The sequence below is a fragment of the Corylus avellana genome, chromosome 3, assembly GCF_965113065.1.
Source record: "Corylus avellana chromosome 3, dhCorAvel1.hap1.2, whole genome shotgun sequence".
NCBI classification, from domain to species: domain Eukaryota; kingdom Viridiplantae; phylum Streptophyta; class Magnoliopsida; order Fagales; family Betulaceae; genus Corylus; species Corylus avellana.
The window spans coordinates 3892218-3915132 of NC_142492.1; the positions used below are offsets into that span (position 1 = coordinate 3892218).

Sequence of the window (22915 nt, forward strand, 5' to 3'; positions counted from 1 at the left end):
TTTCAGCATTGAACTGGGCCGGGTGCAAACCAGTTGCCTAAAGTAACAATATTAATGCTTTAATTTCAAGAAGAGCCTAGCTAATATCTTTTGTTCATCTTCACAAATTTGCACGATCTGTGATTTTAATGGATTAGCCTCCAGTGGCATAAAAACTAACGTATTTCGAACTCTTGATCGAAAGTCAACAAAAAATAAAAAACTGAACTATATATATGCCGTAATGTCAGGTTTCCTTTACACTAATACCTGTTAAAGCTAGCACCAATCATATCTGGGTCCTATCACATTCTTCTTACTGGGTTCCACTAGTTTTCCCTGTCACTGTTTATGCCATTGGATTGGATGTTTTCTCTCGTCAACAAAAGTTTGGGAGAAGTTTGAAACATTGCAATGAAATCTAATGGGGTGGTGACAGTTATTACCCGGCCGGGCAATAACTGATGATATATATATTATCTATATATAGCTGTTTCCGTCTTTTTTTTTTTCTCTTTTTTTCTTTTGTCTTTTTGCTTTCTAGGGCATGAGTTGCCGTCTCTTATTCAAAAATAAAATAAAATACAAGTGGTTCTTTTTCCCAAGTCCCATTTTCCGATCTTATATATGTAGCAGCTCAATAATTTTCATATCGTCTCTAAGAGGTAGTTCAATCAATTGAAGACCATATTTTATGAAGTGAAAGTCACTAGTTTGAATATTTCTCCTCCATTTTCCTCCCCTTGTACGGAAATGTTAAAAACAAAAAATCATGCCATTATTTAGGAAAAAAAAAAAAAATCATATTTAACTCTCAAGTTTTTATCAAATTTGAATTTAGTCATTAAGTTTCTAATTTAAGAATATGGTCCTTAGATTTTGCCCAAATTTTAAATATGTTCACTTTTCCGCTAAAATGAATGGTTTGTCATATGTAACATATGTTTTAATTGACACGCCATCGTTCATATCAGCCTTTAATATCAATAACATATCAGTAAGAGTTAAGTCATCCATAAAATTAAAAAATAAAAACCCAAAACAAAACAAAAGACCCATTTCCATAAACAAAAACAATAGCCTTCGTCATCCTAATCTTCTAGATTTGTAGAGCTAAAAAAAAAATGTTAGACGTTGAGATGAACCATAACATGTTAAATGAGACACACATAACATATAGAAAACTGTTAGAGGAACCAATTTAAAATTTGGACAAAACCTGAGAATCCTTATTCTTGAAATTAAAAACTCAAGAACTAAATTCAAATCAAATAAAAACTTTGAAACTAAATATGATTTTTTTTCCCATTATTTAATTAAGATAATTCAGTGAAGTTAAAAATTTGGAAAATTTGAAAGATTAATGAGATGAAATAACTGTTGGGAGCATTGATGATGAAAATGACTGCGGATATAATATTTGAATAAAATTTGGTACTATTTATTTACTAATAAAATCCTGGCACTTTGTAATAGGGTGAATGCATCTAGCTAGATTTGAAAGTGTCACAATTTTCCTAAGCTAACGTTTAGGACGGAGCCCACGTTTTACTTTTCAATCATTGACTCATCATCAATATGAATCCCTTGACTAGAATGTATGATTATTGACCGTCCATAAATGGATGATTAGTGGCAAGCACTTGCATCCATTTATCACGTGGACAGTGGAAAATGCAATGCATCCTTTTAGTAAAAGAAGCCGCGTGTCAGATTCCATTTCTATATACCTCAATCCCATCAAATGGTTGTTAGATTTTTTTTTTTTTTTCTTTTTCTTTTTCTTTTTTCTAAGCGTATATAATGGCAACGGAGAGATCAATTGTAGTTATATATAATATCTAGACGTGATTATAATAGCACATACTCACTAGAAGCCGCACATGAAAGGCCTAAACAGCGAGAACCGCATACATTTTTTGAAGTCCGACTGAATCATAATTTGACCCAACCTTACCCGACCATCAATGAGAATCAATGTGATTTACACTAATCAAGCATAGAGATTTTCATTGCAGGATTCAAACCAATGTCCAAGTATTTATCAAACAACTTTAAAGATTCTCTTGGGTCATTAAACAATCATCCTTGATGGTAGTTATTAAAAATTAATTAATAAGAAGAAAAGAGAAAGAGTGATGGTGTACTCAAGAGTATATAACTATGTTACTTAGTCACTTCCTAAATTCTCAGCTGAATATTAGACGACGTCTCGCCTTGGTATTACAACAGTAGAAAGTAACATTTAATTCAATACCACTACTTCGCCAGAACCGTATGCACTGAAAGGCGAGGTATGGTCCAAGATGTGATTCGCCAGGGTTAGTAAACAAACATTATGCCTAGTCAAAGCGCTACCCAATAAGAGAGGTGGACCTGGCAGAAGTCAGGACTCGTGTAGAAAAGAGAGAGCCCATAACATGAGGAAAACGAGCCAAGACTATCCATTTATTTTATCACCACTCAACAATCTTCTAAGTTTATCATTCACACCCGATCAATTGATTCTTCAGTAAAAATAGATTTTATTATTATTATTATTATTATTATTATGCATTAGAAATATCAAATATCATGACCTTTGATCCCCCTTTTCCTCCCTATGAATAAAACCAATAAACACAATAATGATCAGTTCTCACCCTATAATTTATTAATTTAGGTACAAAAATTTTCTAAGAACAAAATCCAACGAGGATCCAAGCATCCATTAAAAAACAGATCGTAGTAATAGTGATAATTATAAATAAATAAAATTAATTTAAAATAAAAATGAAGAACTGAGGCCATGGCTCCTAAAGGTTCGGCTCAAGGGCCACAAGCCTTAATTGGCTTATGAGACTTGCAGTCTCATACATATATAGTATAATAATTAAATTATTAAATTATTAATTTATTATATATATATATATACATGTGACGCGGTACATATGGTCAATTGTTACAGACAAATATCACATGTATTTGATGGACCACTGGAGCAGTACAGTGAACTGAACCAAGTCGGCCGCCGGTAGCTCGATTGAGATCGATCGCCAGCGCACCTAAAATGTTAAGGCCGATCTGTTGATGATTCAGGCAGCTAGCATTGTAATTGAATGCTCTAGATTTGTTCCAACGTACATATATATATGGATAAGGTGTGAGTAATTAATAATTGTACTCCCTTTAGATACTTAAGCGTAATTATGTTGACAATTAAGAAGCAATAATTCAATCGCTATATACGACAAGGAGTTGGTCAAATATTATTTTATGGATTAACTAAGATATGCACTGGGATTTTCTTTTTCTTGTGATCTCAACAACCCTATATAGTTTTAATATATAAAGGGGGGAAAATAACTCGTTAGTGGCATTGATAATTTTGACTTTCAGAAAACCTTTTTTGTTTTTATTTACGACGGCAGCTTTCATTTTATATATATCTCCTTCAATAGACCTTAAGGGTGGAAAGAGATTAACTCACATAATTAGCTACTGACACTTTCAATTAAGAAAAAAAAAAAAAAAAAAAAAACCCTATTTGAAGTTAATAGGAATATTACTAGTTAGATTACTCTAACACACACACACACATATTGTTTTTATATATTTTTTTAATATTTCTTATATTTTTATTAACGTGGCACATGGGGAGTAAATTGATACCTTTTGAACCTTAGGGAGTGACTTGATAAAAGCCCATACCTCAAGGGCCAATTAAACATTTTTTTTCTTCTTAATTTTAAGTAGTGCCTTAAACTAATAAATATTTCACTAAATACAAAACCCTCTTTTCTTTTTGAAGCTTTTCACACACTTACAAACTTGTATTAATATCCTTAGCTATAAAACATTACATTGTAAAAGTTTCAATGATCCAAGGATCACGTACAACCTTAAGAGAAATGATTATTTTCCTCCCCAATGGTCCTCTTCCCGTTCAATTCTTGCAAATCCACCATGAAATTTATGGAACTCACATGTATCTAACCTTAATGATAAATCATCACTTATATCTTAAAAGTTTAAGGTGGTAAGAAAGAGTAAATTTAATCATTTAATTAAAACTCTCCCTTATATGTGGAGTTAAACTCTTTATTAACAAGTGAAGCCTAACACTGCACGTTGAATATTTAATTAAAATGATAGTAAACTGTGAAGCCAGAATTTGAACTTAAGACATTTCCTCATATATCATGTTAAGGGCATGTTTGAGATTGTATTTGAGGAGCATAAAAGTGCGTTTAATACTCAAAAAAATCATTTTGAAGAAAAAATTAGTCGTTTGGTAAACAAATTAAAAGCGTTTTTAAGGGTTCAAAAAGCTTAAAAATGACAAAAATGCACTTTTGGCAAAATGTTAAAAATAAAATTTTTGTCAAAAAACGTTTTTTGACTTAAAAACTCTATTTCTTAAGCGCAATCCCAAATAAGTCCTAAATCTATCTCTACTTATCTCAAAAGCTTAATTTGATAAGAAAAAGTAAATTTACTTATTTAATTAACGCATAACATCACATCTTTAAGTTTGGTGGCAAAGAGATCTTAATATATATATATATAGATGTACTTCAAACAGTAGAAAGCTAATTAGGTCATATACTAGCTAATTAATTATTTTATGATGGTTTCCTAATGAGGTTTCAATATATACTTAAAATCATCGAAGACCGACATCCTATACTCGTTAAGGTAAGCAATTGGCGTAAACCTAAGGCTTGTACGTTGTGGAGAATTATTCAAACATAACAGACATCCAGATCATTCTGAGCATGACTCACCAACATAATGTATCTTGACCCCCTATGCATTATCAAATAATTAATTATGTATATGATGTGTGCAATAGCTTCAACTAGTTGATCTATATGATGGACGATTGTCTAATATGTTACATATGCATACTTTGTATACTTTAATGTTAATAATGGACACGATATCATGTCATTTAATTTGTGGACAAGAAATGAAGCCTAGGCGGCCTTTCTCTTTTGTGGCATGCATGAAATATATATTCATTTACTCTCTCCATAGGATTATTAATATATCCATGAATATGTTACATGCATGCATGCTTTGTATATATATTTTAACGTTAATAATGGACATGATATCATGCTCATTTTTCTTTTATTGATAAGATATCATGTTCATTTTGTGGACAAGAAATTGCCCTTTTCTCTTCTGTGGCATGCGTGAAATATATTTATTTGCTATATATATATATATCCATGATGGCACGGGCTATAATATATATAATTAACATGCAATTATTTATCTGATCTAGTTTGCATGCATCATACGATATATAGAAGATCAACTAATTTATAATTCTTTGGCGTGCATTCGTACTAGAGAAGATGTGGCTCTTAAAAAAAAAAAAAAAAAAAAAAAGGTCCTTTAGAGATATATACCAGTTAAGTGTTAGTTTGCTAGTCCTTTAAATGGGGTCATCGCGAGAACAATAATCTTATAATAACTAAGAGATTTAAACAAAAAAAAAGAAAAAAAAAAAAAAAAAGAAGAAGAAGAAAGATTGATAATTATCAAGTCAAATTGATAATTACGGGTTTAATTAAGGTTAAAAATTAAAAACAGTAAAAGTGCCGACAGAGAAACTGATAATTATCAAGTCAAACTAAAACTGCAGAGGTTGTTAACCAAAGTATATGTCGCAAAGCAATAGCTGATGCAGGGATTAATGATTAATATGTACCAGTTAAGTGGAGTGCTTAATTAGTTTGGTAGTCCTCTAAAATGTGGTACGTCATCACAAGAACAAATATAATTTGACATAATCTTAATTATAACTATGAGATTAAAAAAATTAAAGAAAAAGAAAGACAATGATAATTATCAAGTCAAACTGATAATTGTGGGTTTAAGGTTAATAATTAAAAAACGATAGTAAAAGTATTACCGACAGAGAAACTGATAATATTATCAAGTCAAACTAAAACTGTAGAGTTTGTTAACCAAAACATATTGTCGCAAATCAGTAGCTGATCATGCAGAGATTATTTAACATTATACGTGTCAGATGACAACGAACGTACGTGTACGATTCTCCTAAGCTATCCCTTCCAGATGATCAACATATGACTGACTATATATTATTCCTCTCATCAAAAAAATAAAATTAATCTAATTCTAATTAGAATTCTATTAATAATTTTCTTATAATTAGAATAAATCACTAAACACTTTCAATTTATATTTAATTAAACCACATTAATAACACTTGCATATATATGATCAGGCACACCTGAAAATCATACAGGTGTTACATCCACCCACTTTTTTTTTTTCGATTTTGCAAGGCCAGTTATGAACAAAAAAAATGTAGTTAATTAAAAATTATGCTGGCTCATTCTTTGCCCACATTTAATCATTAATTACATCTACATAATTATAAAATTACCTTCGAATTAAGAAAAGCCTGGTGTCTCCATTTCTGGAGCCAAAGGAAATTAACAAGAATACACTAAATATATTAATCAACTCCTACTTTTTCCCATGGTCCTTGTTCTTGACTAAGACTCAGGTTGAAAAGTTGATAACTAATTCAAAGAAAAAAAAAAAAAACTTTTAGGCGTTTTGTTTATATGAAGCCACGTCCTAAATCTACCATTAAATACTTAAATTAGGGAAAGCTAATTAGTTAATTAGCTGCACGAAATCTAGGACTATCTCGCAGATAAGCGCCCGATTAAGTTAGCTGCCCACGTGTCTTAGTTGACTTGCTGATGCACACAAGTTTGGTGGATTTTGTTAGTTTCTGTTTATAAAGGCTTGCCACGAATAGGATATCCTAGTTGTGTGGATAGCATGGAATTAATTACTACTAATTCATATCATCTATACCAATACAATTAAGAAGAAATTTAATACGTGTCCTTGACGAGAAATCTAGAACTTTCTTAAAATACTCCCCCGCCCCCAATAGGAATCAGTATTATTGAAAATACAAGAAGTTAGAATAAAATGATTATTTTGAATCAAAATTTCTAAAATACCCAAGCCCCCAAAATTATTTCTCAAAAAAAAAAACCCCTTTTTTTTTTACACCCAAAAAATGGGGAAAAAAAATTATCATAACACGGGTGGCCGGTCGCCCTAAGGCCTCTTGGATCTTCCACCCAATTTAGAGCTGGGTCCTTTTACGAAGCTCCATGTCCCTCATGTTTCATAATTTGATGACAAAGTGTTGATAGGACCTTCGGCCTTGCACAAGAGTTGTTACCAAATGGTTGACCTCGGCTGCCTAAGTTGTGGGTAATTGGCTTCTCGATGTACCATTAATGGAATCGATGGTCTCCTTTGGCTCGGCTTAACCAATTGCCTAACGTGACATGATATGGGATATATGATATATGATACGAAGTATTGGACCCTCTCTTGGCTTCCTTAGTAAGCTATACTTGTGCAACACATTGGGACAACAACATAGACAAATGCAGTTCATACTATATAAGTGCTTGTTAACAAATTAGGTAGATGAGGAAAAAGATCCCTATTTGGCTATTTCCTTACCATGTGAATTCTATGGATGGGTATTGTTGACCTTATCAAGCCTTTTGTAACTTTTGATTTTGTTACAAGGTCGAGGCTTGACAACTACTACTTTGACATGTTACCTATAAACGGAATTGATTCGGTCCAAAAGGACATGGTTGAGAAAACGATTGCATAAATATTAAATAGCATGAGAGAAAAAAGAGGACCACTTGGTTGCATATTTTCTATGCTCACTGTCAACATATTGTGTCATTTCTTGGATGTCATAATAGAATCATTGGTGTACAAATTACTAGATTGAGATTGAATATTACTTTTGAGTTGAAACTCGAAGCCAATTAAAGATATTCAATCCGGCATTATGAGAATTGAGACACGTTTCTTAGGATATACTATGCTAGTCTTGATACGGTATACTATCACAATTATTTTTCTAGATGTACTCATTGGTCACAAAGTACATTAACCTATAGTCGTTGATTGGATTTATGAGAAAAAATACATTGTATACGCTAAGAGTTTTGGGAGTGGCCAACCAACCCCAAGCTTTTTTTTGGGAATAAAGTCGGGAAAAAAAAGAAATGCATCAAAGCCCTGTCTAATTTAGGAGTGACTGAACTACCCTCAGTGCCTCAACCATTGTTTTGGGAGTGATTTGACAACTACCCCATTTTTTTTTTTCCTTTTTTTTTTTTTCCTTTTTTTTTCAAATTTATAAGAGTATTTGTCTTATTAAAAAAAAAATGATCATTTTTTGTCATTTTTACAAGCCTTGAGGGGACAAATTTCTAGTAGTTTGGATGGGACATTGATGCAATCTTTAGGTGATTTGACAATTGGGCAGGGCGGAACCATGTTTTCCTCAAAAATTTTTAAAAAAGTCTCTAAAAATTAGAATTTTCCTCTTAAATTTTTTAATTTTGCCCCTCAAACTCCAAATGCTAATTCCACCCCTGCAATCGGATGATAGTTTGAGGGTAGTACATAGACTTTTTCCTAGTTTTTATATTCACAAAGGAACCAAAACAAAATGAAATAAAATAGAATGAATTCACCAAGATGATAACATTGAAGGGCTATAACTATTTACAATTCATAAAGCAAAGGCCTGCCAGGGCAGCATGACTCTTCAACTTGAGCTATCCACTTGACAAGAAGCTTGAACAGAAAGATGGGCCCTCCCAGCAGTGTGAAGATTGCTATTCAGAGTCAAGACTACTCAACTCACCATGCTTTCAGCGTTAATGATGATGTTTGAAGCTTTAAAGAGACCAAGTCACTTCTTACTCTACTTCTCTGTCCTCTTCGCTGGAAACAATGGCAGGTTGATCATCATCAATAGCTTCAGCTGAATTTTCTTCAACATTGTTATTTTGATCATCCACATACACCTGGGAGCTCACCACTTGCCCTGTCAAGTCTTTATGCTTTAGATTCCCTGTCAAGAAAAGAGACGAATGGTTAACAGTGAAACATAAATATAGATGATATGGACACCTTGGACTTATTAACCACCTCTCTCTCTCTCTCTCCAACCTAAATTTATATTCGTCCATCAAAATCTTGGCCAAATTTAGCAAAATTTTGGCAAAATTTATACTAGAAAACAACAAAAAGAGTGAGCATAATACAAGGCTAAAAAATAAGGAATTTTTCTTGCAACGGAACCGCTGATTTGTTGCATACCCATCCAGAAAGAGCATCCACTTGATGTCGTATGGAGAAGAGCCTTGACACAGAACAAAAAGCGTTCCATAGATCTCTTTGTAGCAGGGATTTTGCTGGTGATAATTGTCTGTTTCAAGCCCTTCGAAAATGAACAAAACAAATTAAGTGAAGATGCAGATTATTTTATCTCCTAATTCTTTTCCTGATCAAGTTTTTTTGTAAAAGAAAAGAGTTGAGATACAAGTTAAACCTTTGCTTCAGAACATAGGGTCTGTATCGTTCTTGTGGCTTTTTGCAGCTCTTTCACCTGAACAAAACAGAAAAATTGAAAAAAAAAAAAAAAAGACTTGCATCTTTAGAATTTCTACTTGCAATTAATCATGCCAGAAAAAATTTGGTGCACCTTATCTTACCAAGTGGATTATAATCTCATTGCACGTGTTGTAATGGGCCTGTAAGAAGTCAAAAACTGGAGAACATGCCAATTTCAGTACCCCAAGATTAGACATCGGATCATTGCATGTCAAAAGTGTCAGACCTCTATACCTTTCAGGAAGGAGTCTACAAACTTCCCACCATACTTGACAGCCATGGCATGCACAGATACCTGTACATCATTTTAATAAGTTCACATCCTGCTACATCAGAACTTCAGAAGGTGACCATAAAACTAAATCTGTAACATAAAACGAATTTTGACACACAAACTTGAGAAGTTCTGTTTCTTTACCTTGCTCTGAGTTTTGCACATGTTAACCAATGATACCACCACGTTCACACAATGTTGTAGTTCGATCAGAAGTTTTTCAACAATTTGAAGTTGGACACCAGCTATGGGTTTCTTCTCTAAGAGAACAACTTCCTTAACCTAATAATGAGAGAGAAACAAGTAAAAACTCTAATTCTTTGATACAGTGAATTCTCACTAGCTCATCTATGATTTCTTGAATAAAAAGATAAGAGTCTACAGCTTACCAATTTGTTAAGAACAGAAAGATTCACTTCATGCTGCACATTAAACCTTCTGTAAAAAGTCCATCAAGACACGGTATAAAATATCATAATAGGAAACCAGAGATTCCTTACCAGTACTTTGTACCACACAACAAATGTTGCAGAACATAGAGCTAGGAAACCATGATGAGCATCTTCTTCCTTTGATGAAGAAACCTGTTAAAGAAAGGGACTCTTTATGCATTTATGAAGGCCAATCCAAGAAAAATGCAGAATGGATTTGCAGGTTCAAATTATTTAGGAAGTTATATCCAAGCTTCAATCAAGTCAGTGTTGGTGTTTTCGTTTTCTTAAATCCATGTTTTCATTAATTTCTGTCATACCTCCACTCTGCCCCCCTTAATAAAGGACACAATTTTGATAATCTAGAAATAGGCAGAGTTGGCATGATTTCCAGTTCCAAAACAGCTCCTTAAGATTGAGATGCAGCATAAGTACAATTAAGTCACCATAGTCTGGATGTCAACACAACCAACCCAATTTAAAAAGTACTGGACAAATTCAAGCACCTGAGGTAAGATAGAGCAGGCCAGCTCATCCAGCACATCAGAAGGTGACTCGCTACTTTCCAAGTAAATGTGCAATACCTTCTGTACCATTTCTCCCTGCAATCAGAAGGTTTAACACTTCTATACATGCAAACAAACATACTGCAAAAGTGGCAAGATCATTCCTAATCATTGCTAAAATTATAAGGAGAATAAGTGCTAGAAAACATAACATAGATGGTCTTACTTTGCTCTTCCAACTACTCTGAAGTTGGCTGTTATCCCAGTTATGCCTTAAAAGCTTCTGAGCAGAAGCTCCAAGTCTGCCTCGCAAGGTAGGAAGGGCCCTGAGGATAAATTCTGAATGTATGTTTTTACCATTTTCCTCCAACTTATCAAGAAATTTCTGGAACGAGTTTATAATTGATTCTAGGGTAAGAAGAGATTCTGATGCCAGTGTAAAGCAAAAGGAGCATACTGCAGGAACCGGATGCCAACACAAATTTAGTTAATAATAATAATAATAATAATCATAAAGAGCATCATAAACAACACTAGGAAACAGAACAGGATTATATACCTATGTTCAAAACACCTTCTATATATGAATAAGCACCTAAATATAAATATTCGACAGTCCCAGGCAAAATGTTGGGCGGAATGTCTGATAAAACACTATCCGGTATCTTGATGGGCTGGAAGGCTTCAAGCAGATCTGAGAGAACTGCTTTGTCTCTCTGAATAGAAGAAAGATTTAGCATCTGCGCTCAAAGGTTAGAATAAAAGTTTAGTAGTTTTGGATGTAATAAATTTTTTTGATGACAGGAAACCCTCCAAGAAGTTTTGGATGTAATAAAATTTCTGCAATTAATCAGCATGATGAGATATCGGTCAGGTAGAGCCACATGCACACACGCACACAAACAGAGAGAATAGACAAGTAAAAAGTTCACCTTACTGAAACAATGAACTGTTTCTTTGAAAACAAATGTAGAAACTGCAGATCTTGAAAGTCCAAGATTGGGTACATTGGGGTTCTCGGCAAAAGCAGACTGAACTTTCCAATGTTCTTGACAAGTTTCATCACCTACAAAGAGTTTGAACCAAGATTATAAGAATATTGAAGCTCTGTTATAGTATTCACCCAACCAAGTTGAATGCTATTATCTTACTTTCTTTTAGGATACAAACTGCATTGTCAAGATGCTTCTTAAGACTGGGAAAGAGTGATCTAATTTTGTTCAAGAAATCATCCACTGTCATCCTGGTGAAACCAGCTGGAGGACTGGAGCTTCTCGACAAGAATTGTTTAGCAGGAGTGAAATAATCCAGCTTGTAGTGAAGATCCCGCAGAAGGTATAGATATAGAGGTAACTAGCAAATACAATAACCAGCTTTTCAAGTATTATGAATTCCTTTACTTTTAAGAAAAAAAACTCGTCAACCAGAATCAGTGTAAAACTAAAATGGTACCTCTGCAGCTGGATCAGAGCAACAGGAACCTTGATTCTGCATTTTAAAGGACAGTAAAAAAACTCTCATCATTCTTCTATTCATATATACTGCACATTTCCAAGCAAGAACTCTGTGTAATGTTGTCGCAGGTCATCTGACCAGATTTCATTTGCAGCAATGTGCAATTAGACTGATATGACTATTAGAAGCATGCAATTAAATTAGGGAAATGAAAGTTATTCTAGTGCGTAGTTTTCTGGAACTTCCAATTTAATGCAGTTTGACAATCTACACATCTTGCTCAGTTAAAGATTCTGTATTTTGAAAATTGAACACAAAATTTTAGAGGACTTGTACTTGCATATTAGGTAATCTCTTAGAGATTGCAAGTTCCAACTGCTAAGCCTATGACAAGATGATCATACCTCTAAACCCAGCATACAGAAGTAGCTTTCACTCTCCAAAGCAGCAAGAAAAAAGTGATTTGCCAAAATCTCATTAAGATAAAACAGTGTTAGGTGCTTGGGCTAACAGCAATCAGATTCAATAAAATCAAACAAGCACCAATTTCAACATTGCCATTTGAGCATGATAACCTTTTGTGTACTGGGTTTTGAAAATCAATTTCACCCTCTAATACTGACCAAGTCACAAATGCTGCATTTTTCAACTGAGCAATCATTTATAGCAGCGGAAATTCCAACACAAATACGTACCAATGAAAATAACATTGATGGAGAGAGAGAGAGAGAAAAGAGAAAACAGAGATAGACAGACAACATATATTTGTAGCATGAATAACTAAAACTAAAAAAGTAACTTATTAGCATTTTAAGTGTTTTTATTACAAACATAGAGCTTTTCTTAGCAAAACTACTTTAAAACATTCACAAATTAGATTTTATTGTCATCATTCACAAATATATATTCTCAGTCTTCTTGCTCTCACTAGTTTCTTGAAACCCTTATAATTTGATTAGTCTTTGGAAAATAGTTTCAAAGGAAGTACGTATTTCATAATACTTGTCAGAATAACTTCATCCATGTATGCTAAAACAAGACAACTGTAACACTCTTCCTATTCATGTTCTTAAGCACTCTCATAATCCAGTGTGTTAGATATACATCACATTGTTAAAATAATAATAATAATAATACCATAATTGGAGTAGCTGAGCTTTCAGGTGAAGAATAGAAGGTTATTCAACTCCTCATAAACAATTGATCAATTGTAAATAAAATTAAAGTCCTACAGTGAATGATTTTGTCTGAATTGTTAGAGAAACAAATGTATTCTAATTTATATATCATACATTAAATTCTTGGTCATAGGTTTTTTTTCTGTTCTTCGTTGAAGAAAAAATGGAAAAAAATGGCTTCAAAAACTTAAGTTGCACTAATTCACAAGAACCTGCAGGTGGTACTTTCCAAATGCAATGGGTATTACTCATTCCAAATATAATGTAAGCCTACACACCTCTGAAAATGTCAAAATTGAAAAGCATTGCACCAGAAGAGGCCTGAACTTGAATCTCTGCGCTTCCAAAGCCTTGGTAACTGCAGAAACTTCTATAATTACAGGCTCATCAGAGTCACAGAGATTTGGATCTGCTGAATTAGATGTCCTTCCATGTGAAGTTAGATCAACAGACTCCTCATTTGGCACCTCTTGACTAGTCAAAGCTCCCGCTTTCTTCAACACATCCAATATTGTGGGCTGTTTGAGTTTCCCATTAGTATCTGAACTTGAGGCTCTTGATATCTTTTTACGTCTCCTATTTTTTTTTGGTGACGTGCTGTCTTGTGTTCTCTTATGCTCATTCTTTTCCACATGCCCCATATGGTTGGTTTGGTTTAGGAGTGGAGTTCCAAAATGATCAACATAAAAGTGAAGCTCAGGTAGAGATATAGAGCACCGCTCAATGGAATTGTTCAACAAGATATCCAAAAATCTGCATTATCAAGACGGACAAATCCGAAAGTCATGATACAAATGACACTTGAAGGAAAAGCGCATGCCTTGACAGATGGAACTAAAAAAGAGTTATAACAAGAACCTACAAGTAAATACTTTGAAACATCTTGTCACTTGTCACAAATAACATCTAAGTTTCACCATCTTTAGTATAGTAATCAACTTGTTCATCCTAAGGAATTTCAGTTCTTTGTACCTCTTGAAAAATGTGTTCACATGCTGCCATCCTCAAAAAAGGAAAAAAGCATATGTACATATATATGCATGTGTGTGCGTGTGTGAATATCAAACTTTAGTTTGAGTACCCAATTAATGCAACACATTTACATTTGCCCTCATTTGCAACAAATGTTATAAGCCTATTCTATTTTTACATTGGATACACTATCTAACCTAGAAAAGTCAGTCTCATACTACAGTCTCTTGTCTGAAATACAATTTCCTAATCAGGTAGTATGCTCAGGTCTCTAGAATGTTCACATTAGTGAAAAAGCATGCTCTTGTTTATTTAAATACAAAACTGCAGCACTTCAACTGAATTAACCAGTGGGGCTCCCTCACATCTTTCAACTTCCTTTCAAGGACACAAGAGGCAGTACCTAATCCATCTTAGACAAGTATTTCTCTTAAAACAAGATAGAGCCCACATCCATGGCAGTGTTTAATATCTCTAGTTAATTGACTAATCAATTGCTTTAATTTTTAAACTTTACTATAAATAGAAAAATAATAAGACTTAAGAACCCAATATCTATAGTGTAGTGTAAGTTTTTTTTTTTTTTTTTTTTCGCCTATAAGTAATACTTATCAAGTGTAAGTAGTGACTTTCTTTGTTTGCAAGACTTCCATCAACATCTATGTTTCAGGGTTTACATTTCCGTTATTCTTTAGCATCAGAAGTAAGACAATAGCTGAATATACTATTGATTATTTTTCTTCAGAAAACTTCATTTCAGAAGCTTTTACCAAACATTTTCTCTTTATATGAATTTTCTCAAATTTATTATTTATGTGTGTGTATGCAATGCAATAAGATTGACAAAACTGAGTGCATAGATGCAAAACAATTATTAAAGACAGAGATTATGACTACAGAAAGAGAGAGAAATTGGATTGGACAAGACTAATTGGAAAATAGAGATGAAAGTCATATTGAACTAAAGCAGCAAAAGTTGGAAACAAGAAAACAATCAAGGAAAATAATACTCAAATTACAAATTTCAGCAAAGCACCACCCTTAAATTAATCCACAGAGTTTTAACTATATAATAATAATAATAATAACTAACTAACTATTCGAGCAAACACTGTCAAGGAATTGAGAGTACGAGAACATACACAAGGTTCCTCAAACGCTTCAATAGCTTGCAAACAGTATCCTCATTTGTAGCTTGACTTGTACATGCAATTCTTCCTTCTACTTGTGTACAGAAGGCATTAAGCTACATGTGGCAGCAGGAGTGTAACAAACCAAAATGTAAATAATAGGCCCATCTAAAGATGAAGGGAACATTTGCAAACTTCATGACTTTACCAGTTCCCGTATCCAATTTGCTGCATAATAGAGAGAGAGGGACACAATCTGTTTCTGCTTCCCGGTCAAAGACTTCCAGCCAGCTCCGGAAAGGTACTGGTATTGCACAAGCCAAAAAAAAAAGTCAGTACACTAGGCACAGCCAGCAGTATTGACAGGCTCAATATAGAAAGCCAAGCCAGATCACAGTGCAGTAACAAAAAGATGTTATCAATCAAGACAAAACTATAAAATTAAAAGCAAATTAAATAAATTTCACTTAATAATTTCATATGCAGATTCAGGACATTAACTAGAAGAAACTGAGTTGGAACTCGAAGCTCTACTAGCATGTATCTATGGAGATATTAGGGATCAATTTTTTGTTTTCGTCAAAAAGTTAAAATTTTAGATTAAGTTATTTGAAGGATGTATACGGTGTTTAAATAATGGATCAATTCTCTTTAACTATGGAGAAATGACAGCGAGGAACTTAAGATAGTAATCTAGAGGACTAATCCAAACACAGTACAAAAAAAAAAAAAAGAAGCAAAAGGCTGAACCTCTTCAAAAGATAACTAATGAGGAAGTTGCCTATTGTCTACCGAAATTATTTTGAAGTACCGTTCAACTCAAACAATACCTATATAACTATATTATTGACACTAATCACCATTTCTATTCGTTTACAGTTTTCTGAAGTTTGGTAAATTTTCGAAAAGTGTCTTGGGGTATTGAAAAGTAAAAATTGAAAAGTGTTTCTGGTGGGAGCCACATTTGGAAGTGTTGTTGTGGGGTTCACAAAATAAAATTTGTTTGGTAAATTGAGAAATGTTTCTAAAAGCAATAAACTGAGAAGTGTTTACAGAAAAATAAATAAACAAAAAAAACCCAAAAAAAAAATGAGCCTAATAGAGATTAGCCTCCATAGGTGGCGGCCGCCACCCCTCGTGAACAAATCCAACAGCCATTGCGGGGCCACCACACAAATCCAGAGTGGAGGCCAAACAGATCCAGCAGCAGCCACGCAGATCTGGCGGCCTTGACCTATGTTGGCCATCCTCCACCTTTTTTTTTTTTTTTTAATAACTAACAAGGCCAGCTTCCATACCTGAAAAAATGAGTATATATTTTCAAAACATTCCCATATGAAGGTGTGGGAAGTTTTCTAAAAAGTGTTTTGTGTTTTGTTTTTTGAAAAATGTTTTCTAAGTTGTTTTGAAAAGTGTGTTAACGGTGGGAGCTCATTTGAAAATCTGTTTGGTAATTACTGTCTGAAAAGTGTTTTTCAGTGTTGAAAAGAGAAACACTTTCTTCTAAGTTTTCCAAACAAGCACTTGGTTTTTTGAGATAAATTACTGAATAGTATCGTAAATAGTAATTCTTTAGCTGATTCTCTTTTATACATTGTATGTACCGAGTTTCTCTTATTACTTATTAGAAAAGAATGAACTTTTCAAGAGTATGCTTATTTGACTCCCACTATTTAATAGATACATAAATGAATATATAAAATATTGGTGGAGAGAAGAGTAGGAAGAAAATAGGAATTAAACTTCATATAGATGATTAGTTGGCAAAGACAGATAGGGAACTAAAAGCAGAAAAATGAGTTCCAGAAATTGGCAATTGGATTTACATAGTCTTCACTGGCAATATTAACTTCTCCGACCACAAATAATTCCTATAAAGTTCTTGTTTCTGAAACATATCTACAGCTACATTAAGTCTTAGATTTATCTTTTAAAGAGTAATTCTTTAAAAAAATTAAATAAATAATAATAAATTAAAAAAATAAAAACAAAAACAAAAACTCTGCTTTATGTATCAACTAGGTTTGTTAAGGTCCATCACCCTAGCCAGCTTGCAAGCTATCGACACTATTGTCTATTGGCTCAAACATTCTCCCCTGGCTATATTTATCATACTTTCTACTTCTTGTATAGATGACTTTATGTAAAACTAAAGTTTCAATTTACTCAAAGTCTTCCTTTAACAAATTGATGCTATTGATGAGAAGTAAAACTGATAAAGACAAACGCAATTGAATCTCTTAAGCTTTAAAACACAAGTAGAGTGATAAATTAAGGTATAGAAACAATTCAATATGTTAAGAAAAGAATTTGCGTCACTCTGACCTTAGAGGAAGGAAGGTGCAAAGGGCAGCCAAGTAATGCGTCAATTCCTCCAAGAGATCCTTGATTTGTCAACCTCTCGGTCTGAAAATTGACAGAAAATCCCAATTATTTATCCCATTGCTAATCTCTCTTCTCACTTCCAAAAGGTCCAATGCACTTACAGCTGATAGTAAAAGGAAGTTAGCCGGAAGAATTTGTAAAGAAGCTGACCTGCATACAATAAAATTTCAACTTCAGCATTCATAAACATTTAGACAAGTTCTTGAGGGTATGATACATGGGAGAGCATGGCCAAAACAATACTGCAGGGAAGAGGAAGTCAATGGCAAAATGTTCAAACAAACAGGAGATATGTCACCATCCAAGTTCATCCACAATTCGCCTGCAAAAAGAACAAGAAAAGATACTAATCTATAAGCCAGCATAATCTTTTTTCGGCATAAATTTCCTACAAACCAGTTTCTAGGAAACTCCTACAAACTAGCTTCTAAAAGCAATATGTGTCCTCTATGCTATTAAAAAAGCATGTGAAAAGCACATGCGGTTAAAAAAAAACATGTGTTTCTCGCATGCAAGGGACACATGTCAATTTTAGAAGTTGGTTTGTAAGAAATTTCTTACAAACTAGTTTGTAGGAAATTTTTGTCATCTTTTTTATTAGTCTAGACAGGAACATAGACTGCACCACAAAACTCACCTTCTAAACCACAATATGATTCCTCAGAAGACAATTTCCCACCTTCAATATCAGACAGAAAAACAGATTCGAACTCTCCTACATGTTTCCCTATCCTACAATAAACATGCAAGTTTTAGAAATAAACATAATCACAAGATTATTTTTCCATATTGTTAAGAAGCCATAGAGTACCAGCATTGGGTTGTTAAACTTCGCTTACCATTCCATAATTGATGGATGAAGAGTTTTGTGGTACAACATTGCAGTCAGTTCATCATAAAATAGTATCAAAGGTAATGACAACTGTTTGCAAGAGTCCAGAGATGTTTTCAAGAGTTCCAAAGCCTCTTCCCAATTTGGTTTCTGTACCAGTAATGTTCAGGAATGGAAAATCCACATTGTGCAATATATATTAGTAAGAGAGAAAATATGGCAAAACCTAACAAACTAATGCCAGTTGCATTTCAAAGAAATCATTAGCATACAAGAGTATTAAAAGATCATAAGTTCTTTAAATGATTTTAGCACCAAAAACAACATACAGCAATTATTTCCGAGATAAATTGAACTTTTTTCTTTAATACAGATGTCAAAATTGCAATGTCACAGGCCAATGGAACTGTATGTGCACTAAGCTAGAGTATATTACATTTTTCATCCTGAGACTACTTTTGTTGAGAAATTCTTATCAATCCCACACATTGCCTCCATACAAAAAGCAAACAGTGTCTCAGTTGTTAAATTCTAATAAATGTTAAGATTGACATATGGTAATTATGGGGATATATGCATGTAAGAAAGTATACAACACATTCACCACAGAAAAGATATATACATATGTATTTATGTATGCACATATGCATCCATATATATTTGGCATGTGTTTATATGCCGTCCTCTGTATTTCTGATAATTAAAATAAATATCATAAAACTTGAAGTCAGCAACAAACTTCACCTGTGGAAGATATCTATGTTCAGTATTACCAGGTCCTACCTGAGATGCAGATGCATAGGAAACACTATTTGCACCTCCAAGACAGGAAACTATCTTTAGAGTTCCAATTAAGCCCATCTTCTTGTACTTCAGATCTGGATTGCTTACCTAAGGGAGGGGCAGCAGAAATCACTTCACAGTTATTGGAGACTCTAAAAAGACAATGAATACATCTAAAATAGAGATATTCAACAAAGTTGATCAAAGATTTAATGTGTACATTCCATATGAAAAGGGCTTTTATGGTACCTGCTTCCTTATTATCATCAATACTTCATTTGCAATCGAAGATCCATATGAATCTGCAATTGATCGAGCTGAGAGTGCCAAATGGCCAAAAACCTCATAAACCTGCACAATCAGAAAGTCAGTGAAACAATGGAAGGTAGAACACTAAAATCGATACTGCCTATGATACTATCCAATACCTTGTGCAGATGTTCAACAGTAAATCCCTCCAAGTAATCCAAAATACCTGGATTTAAGAACAAATAATACATCAGTACATCTTGGCAACGGGTCGCCTAAAAAGATGCATTGGAATCTAAACAGAACAAAGAAGATACCATTCATATGAGAAGAAAGAGGAATCAAATCTTGTGCATATTTGGAGGCCAGCAGAGCCATAGTGTCCAAAGCAGACTGCACTTCAAAACTAACACCGGATCCAACATGAGTAACCAGTGCACCAAGAACCTGCAAAGAAATCACAACTTAGAGTTCCCAGAATACACCTTCTCATTCATTAATATATAAACACATTAACATTTAGGCTGCTTACTTCCTGTCTTGAATAAGTGTCAATGAACTCTTCAAACAGACGAGTATACATGTGAATGCCAAACTCCCTTGCTTTTTGTTCTTTGCAAGCCAACAAGTACTCAGACAACGAAAGAAACAGAGGAAAATAGTCCTAATGAAATTTAATGAGACCCAGATAGAGTTTCAGAACATATAAAATCGAAGTGAAATATTACTTAAACCAAATAATTGTCATCGATACCTGTACCAATTCCTTGTTTCCACAAATGCACTGATCAAGCATTACTTCCTCGATGCAATCTTCAATAATTTTCTTCTTGAACATCTTTTCAATGCTCTTCTGCAGGGACTCACTGTTGCTATATATGAGCATAAGTAGCCATATGTCAATTACTTTGTGATCCCGAGGTTTCTCAAGGCAATTCAATTCTTTCAAAATCTCCTGACATAGCAACTGTGGATAGCAGCAAATGCAAAAAGCTATGTTAAACACATATAGAGAATCTCAAGACAAAATAGAGCAAAGAGCATACATTCTTGAATCGTAGACTTGATCTTAATGCATCAAGAATAGAAGCCTCCGTGTTGTTTACTAGTGACTTCCCTTTGAGTTTATTGTGCTGTGATGCACGAGAATTTGACAGTCCAACAAATTTTAACTGCTCACGAATCTGTGAGATTATTCTCCGAACATTTACCGGCGTCGCTGAAAGCAGCAGAAACCTAAGTAGATATGGCATGTGCTCCGCATCAATTGTTCGGATGCATGATAATGCAATGGTGGTAACCTTCAAATTAAAAATTAAAATTTAAAAAATTTAAAAATAAAAATAAAATAAAAAAACCTTAGACATAGCAATTGAACCCTAATTGATAGCAGAGAAAATATAGTAAACGACAGTCAATAAGAATCTCACTATAACGGTAGGTCTGGTTTACCAAGAATCAAAATAATCAACCAAAAGAAAAGCAGTCATGTCCAACTCAACTAACTCAATTGCCTTCTTTTCCCAAGTCCTAAACAATAAAATTTTAGAGACACCATATTCGTTAGCAACCAAAAAAAGCCTAATGCACTATTTGGTTGGTGTAAATTTTAAGCAAAGAACATCAATCAAGTTCTTGAATCTCATACGTATTATTGCAGGGAACCTGAGAAAGCAGAAACCATCAGTTTGTTATCTCAATTCAACTATATGGCAAAGTTTTGCATTTCTTATAAACCAAATTAAAGTACGAGTCAAAATGCTTAAAAATTTTGTTTCCTGGACATTTTCTCAGCAACAGAGACTAATTGAAAAGATCATGGAAAACCTGCTCTTGCAACTGATCGTCCAAATTAAGGTTCGAAAGGGAGTCAAGCACCGGTACAATGATAGAGGAATCCTCTTGAAGCATTTGTTCAAGGCCATCAACCACAGTCCTATTGTTTTGATCACCAATAATCTCCGGCAATGATCCAATTATCTCTTTCTTTAAGTGTAAAGGGGAAATCGATAGGACTTGCATCAATTTATCAGTGAAGACATTGGGATCGACCATAAAATCAAGCCATCGGAACTGATTAATGATAAGCCTAGCGACATCATCTTCCAACGACAAAGATGTTCCCAAATGTTCTGGAATTACATCGAAATATTCAGGAATTTTCTCGAGAAGCATGCTCTGAATGTCTAGTTGGATAGATGGTACCAGCAAGAGATGTCTGACAAAGCTCTCGCTTCTGGTGGAACCAAAACCATCTTTATTCGTAGGGGTGAGAACCCTGAAGACATGTAAATGTCAGAAAGCTTTGAAAGATAACACATTAAAACTTATGAGTAGAAGTGAGGCCAGGTTGTTTTGGTAAATTTAAAAATACGCTTTGTTTGATTGCCGAGAAAATACAGGAAAATAGCAAAATTAAAGCACTGGAAAGTCACATATAAGCCCAACATGTTAAAATAATCCAAGGTTTCCCCCTCTTTTCCAACGATTTTAAAAATACGTTTCGTTTTAGGATCTAATTATCCTTATGGTTCCTAAGGAAATGGGCTCGAAACCAAAGAAAGAATTAGAATGTGAAAAAGAACTGACCTGCGAAGATTATGGGGGGTACGAATGTAGAAAGATAAGCCGGAAAGGAAATCGGAGCGGAGAGCAGGGGCATTTTCGGAAGAAGAGAAGAGGCGGTGAAGGTGGCGGCGGAACTTGTTGGGGTCGGAGGGGAGGCATGGCGGCCCTGCCGGGTTGATGAGGGTGCACCCGGCCTCTGCTAGAACCGACACCATCTTGTCTATTACCGGGGCTTCCGCGACGCTGTTTTGCTGGGGGGGTTGGGTGGATTTGGCAATTTTGGGGGGAAGGAAGGGGGGAACGGAGGAGGAGGGTCTTTTACGGGAAGGGACTTTGTGGTGGAGAAGCACCATCTTTGATTGGCGACGACGGAGGTTCTGTGGTCGTCTATGATTCTTCTACTTCTGGGTTTGTTTCTACTCCGTCACTATTACCGTGTGAGTGCGAGGGTTTGGAAAGCGTGAAAATGGCAGAAAAGGCGCCAAATTTGAAGAGAATTCGGAAAGGCGCATCTCACCTCCGGTTAGTATCCTGCGTATTGTTCCTCTTATTCTTTGTACATAAGCCACATCAGCAATTAAGCATCCGCATCCAAAGGTTCACATATAGCCACATCACGTAGTCACCTAAGAGAACTTTTTCGAAAGAAATCAACTAATGATTGATTTGAAAAATACAAATTACTTAAAG

The 22915-nt window shown here is 34.3% G+C and overlaps 1 protein-coding gene across 2 annotated transcripts; it reads right to left on the reverse strand.

Moving 5' to 3' along the window:
- Positions 1–8410: 8410 nt before the first annotated feature.
- LOC132176485 (fanconi anemia group D2 protein) lies at positions 8411–22668 on the reverse strand. Of its 2 annotated transcripts, XM_059588709.2 has the most exons (31): positions 22247–22668; positions 21485–21935; positions 20704–20958; positions 20412–20624; positions 20190–20321; positions 19975–20104; positions 19837–19883; positions 19658–19759; positions 19409–19516; positions 18633–18775; positions 18431–18525; positions 18037–18115; positions 17895–17943; positions 17734–17814; positions 15617–15712; positions 15421–15524; positions 13585–14059; positions 12126–12161; positions 11825–12026; positions 11606–11739; positions 11233–11413; positions 10900–11129; positions 10674–10769; positions 10237–10320; positions 10126–10158; positions 9881–10018; positions 9697–9757; positions 9564–9619; positions 9401–9457; positions 9169–9289; positions 8411–8920 (listed from the first exon to the last, which is right to left on the reverse strand). In XM_059588709.2, exons 1-31 carry the CDS (start codon positions 22576–22578, stop codon positions 8766–8768), a joined length of 4476 nt encoding a protein of 1491 aa, XP_059444692.2. In that variant the 5' UTR covers positions 22579–22668; the 3' UTR covers positions 8411–8765. The 2 variants fall into 2 exon arrangements, with proteins under 2 accessions (XP_059444692.2, XP_059444693.2); XM_059588710.2 differs by lacking the exons at positions 8411–8920; positions 9169–9289; positions 9401–9457; positions 9564–9619 and having other exon boundaries at positions 9707–9785.
- Between the last annotated feature and the right edge of the window lie 247 nt (positions 22669–22915).

Excerpts from the sequence above, each read along its gene's own strand:
- LOC132176485 (XM_059588709.2), bottom strand. The coding sequence starts at position 22,578 with ATGGTGCTTCTCCACCACAAAGTCCCTTCCCGTAAAAGACCCTCCTCC. Across the intron at positions 21,936-22,246 it reads ACCCCCCATAATCTTCGCAG|GGTTCTCACCCCTACGAATA; the intron begins GTCAGTTCTTTT and ends ACATGTCTTCAG. Across the intron at positions 11,740-11,824 it reads AGTTTGTATCCTAAAAGAAA|GTGATGAAACTTGTCAAGAA; the intron begins GTAAGATAATAG and ends AACTCTTTGTAG.